Here is a 2,234-nt window from a genome sequence, read left to right as displayed (position 1 = left end):
GTGGTCTAAAATCGATAAGAGTAGGCTTCGGCCGTCACCCGGGCAAAATTCAAAATTTCCTACCAGCTGAAAAAGTTTAGTGTGTCCCGCGCGCTCATATGACCCTATGCAGTTGCGAGCGCCGCAAAACACTTACAAAAACAAACAAACAAAGATATCCTAGATCAGACACTGTCAATGTCATGGCCAACCACAGAATTTCCAAACGATTTCTCTTTCCTGACCTAGAGATTTATTGGATCATTGTCTCAACTTGAGAGCCGGGAGTGAAAAAAACCCGTTATACGTAGCATTAAGGTGCTAGGTGTGTAGCGTCTGTGATCAGATAAATATGTTACATTGTTCCAGGACCTTTTTAACCCCATTCAGTCAGGTCTTTCTTGGTCTTCCTCTTGATTTGAAGCCGTGTTCTCGGGTGTTGTAAGCTCTAGCCGCTACATGTAGTTGTTTCAGGGACATTTTGGTTAGATGTTCATAGCATTAATTGACTTTTTGACGCTCTATGAATTTTCTTACTGATGGTATTCCGGTTTGTAGACGTATGGTTTCGTTTCTTATGCGGTCTCTTCTGGCGACGTTGATGGTTTTTTGCAGAGACGCCTCATTTCGCATGCATTGACTTTTCTTTTTTTTGTGCCTTGTTCAGAGCCCATGTTTGGAACTGTAGATCTACTTGTATATTAATCCCCAGAAAAGCCTGCAAGCCTCCGTTCCTCAATTCGCCGTTCCTCAATTCGTCGTTCCTCAAGGTAGGGCCAGACCTGCTAGCGTGCCCACCCTACACCCCAGCGTCAACGTGGTCAAATCCTACCCTAGAGAAGAGCTCCCGTACAAGGATTGCGTTCCTTTGCCGCGCTCGCCCAATCCTGACGTGAAGATATGTGTGTACCCCAAACAGGACGATATCTACGTCTCCAAAACTCTGAAGGTGAATGGGTGGTTGGCGGGTGCTCTGGCGTGGTTTGCTTACTCCTTTTGTCCTATAACCAACTGGCTATCGCCCTCAAATGGTCGCTTTTAAGCACAAGGGGGCTTGCCCGAAAAATGCTGTTTTGAGAAAATTGAAGGTAAAGTTTTTGCCCCTTGTTCAGTTTCTTTAAAAGACAAGGAGAGATTTCTCTATAACCAAACAAATATACACACCAATGAAACCAAACTTCTCCTATAGTTAGGGCAATGCCCACTTTTGGTGTAGGTCAAGATTTCTGGAAATCCCTGAAATCTGGGTTAGCCCGCTTGTCCTTTAACTCCACCATATTATCTCCTCCTCCTTATTTTTATTCGAGACTTTCTAGTCGCACCAGCTCTATTTTTAAGCTCATGTATGACCTTTTCGTGTATTTGTATTGCAAACGCCGTAAAACTCTTTCTAGTGGGTGGTTGGCGGGCGCTCTGGTGTGGTTTGCTCCTTCTTTCACATCAAACATCTATCGTCTATATTTCCCCTCTTTCTTTTGTTATGTTTGTTACTCCCTTGTATTTGTAACACCTCTAATCTTCTGGCGCTCATATGACCTTATGCAGTGGTGAGCGCCGTAAAACCTCTACTAAAACAAACTCTTTCTATAAATAGATTTAACGAAGATGTTTCGTTGTAGGTGGTTGGAGGGCGCCACAGGCAGATATTACATCTCTACTTTTCCTCTTTTATTTTCCTGTCTGTCTTTCAATTACAACGTGCATCTCTGTAATAACGGCAGAGAAAGGCCACGAAAAAGGTGGATCGAGGGTGTCAAGGAAACACTAGGAAAACATAACATCACAACTGAAAGAGCTGCGGAGCTGACCTACCAGAGAAAACTGCATCTCCCCTCGACGCTTAACAGCATCAGAGGATGAAAGTGTAAAAGTAAAAGTTTCGCTGGTAAAGTTCATCTCTCTAACAACACGAACGCTAAGCAAAATCTATAACGTAGTATAACTCATGTCTCTTAGGCGGAAATAAATATGTGAGGCATCGTGGTGGAATCAGGCTCTGGTCAAAATTATCAAAATGTAGAAACTTGCATTTTTCCACAGGTTTGTGAATTTTTATCACATTTTTGTTTTTTTAGCTCAACACCTGCTATGCCATATTAAAAAACTAATTTCTGTGTGGATTTTTCTGAAAAATGTTGATTAAAAGCACAAACATTTTTAATTTTCTGTTACCACCGACTCTTAAGCTAATGAAATAACTCATCTTTAGCGGCCATTTTCTCACTAATTTTACCTCTGAAAAAGGTAACCCCACT

At 42.1% G+C, this 2,234-nt stretch overlaps 2 protein-coding genes across 4 annotated transcripts in view; both read left to right on the top strand.

Moving 5' to 3' along the window:
- The window catches only part of LOC101858682 (1-deoxyxylulose-5-phosphate synthase YajO), a 29,863-nt gene that overhangs the window by 24,005 nt on the left and 3,624 nt on the right, over window positions 1–2,234 (top strand). The window lies entirely within an intron of this gene.
- Window positions 692–2,234, top strand: part of LOC106013831 — a gene marked incomplete at its 5' end in the record, with an annotated part of 34,263 nt that continues 32,720 nt past the window's right edge. The window contains 1 exon segment of the mRNA XM_013090556.2: window positions 692–928. Within this exon segment, the coding sequence (XP_012946010.1) occupies window positions 692–928 (237 nt within the window).

Source organism: Aplysia californica, unplaced genomic scaffold, assembly GCF_000002075.1.
Source record: "Aplysia californica isolate F4 #8 unplaced genomic scaffold, AplCal3.0 scaffold01335, whole genome shotgun sequence".
NCBI lineage: Eukaryota > Metazoa > Mollusca > Gastropoda > Aplysiida > Aplysiidae > Aplysia > Aplysia californica.
This window is presented reverse-complemented; position numbering and strand designations above follow the sequence as displayed.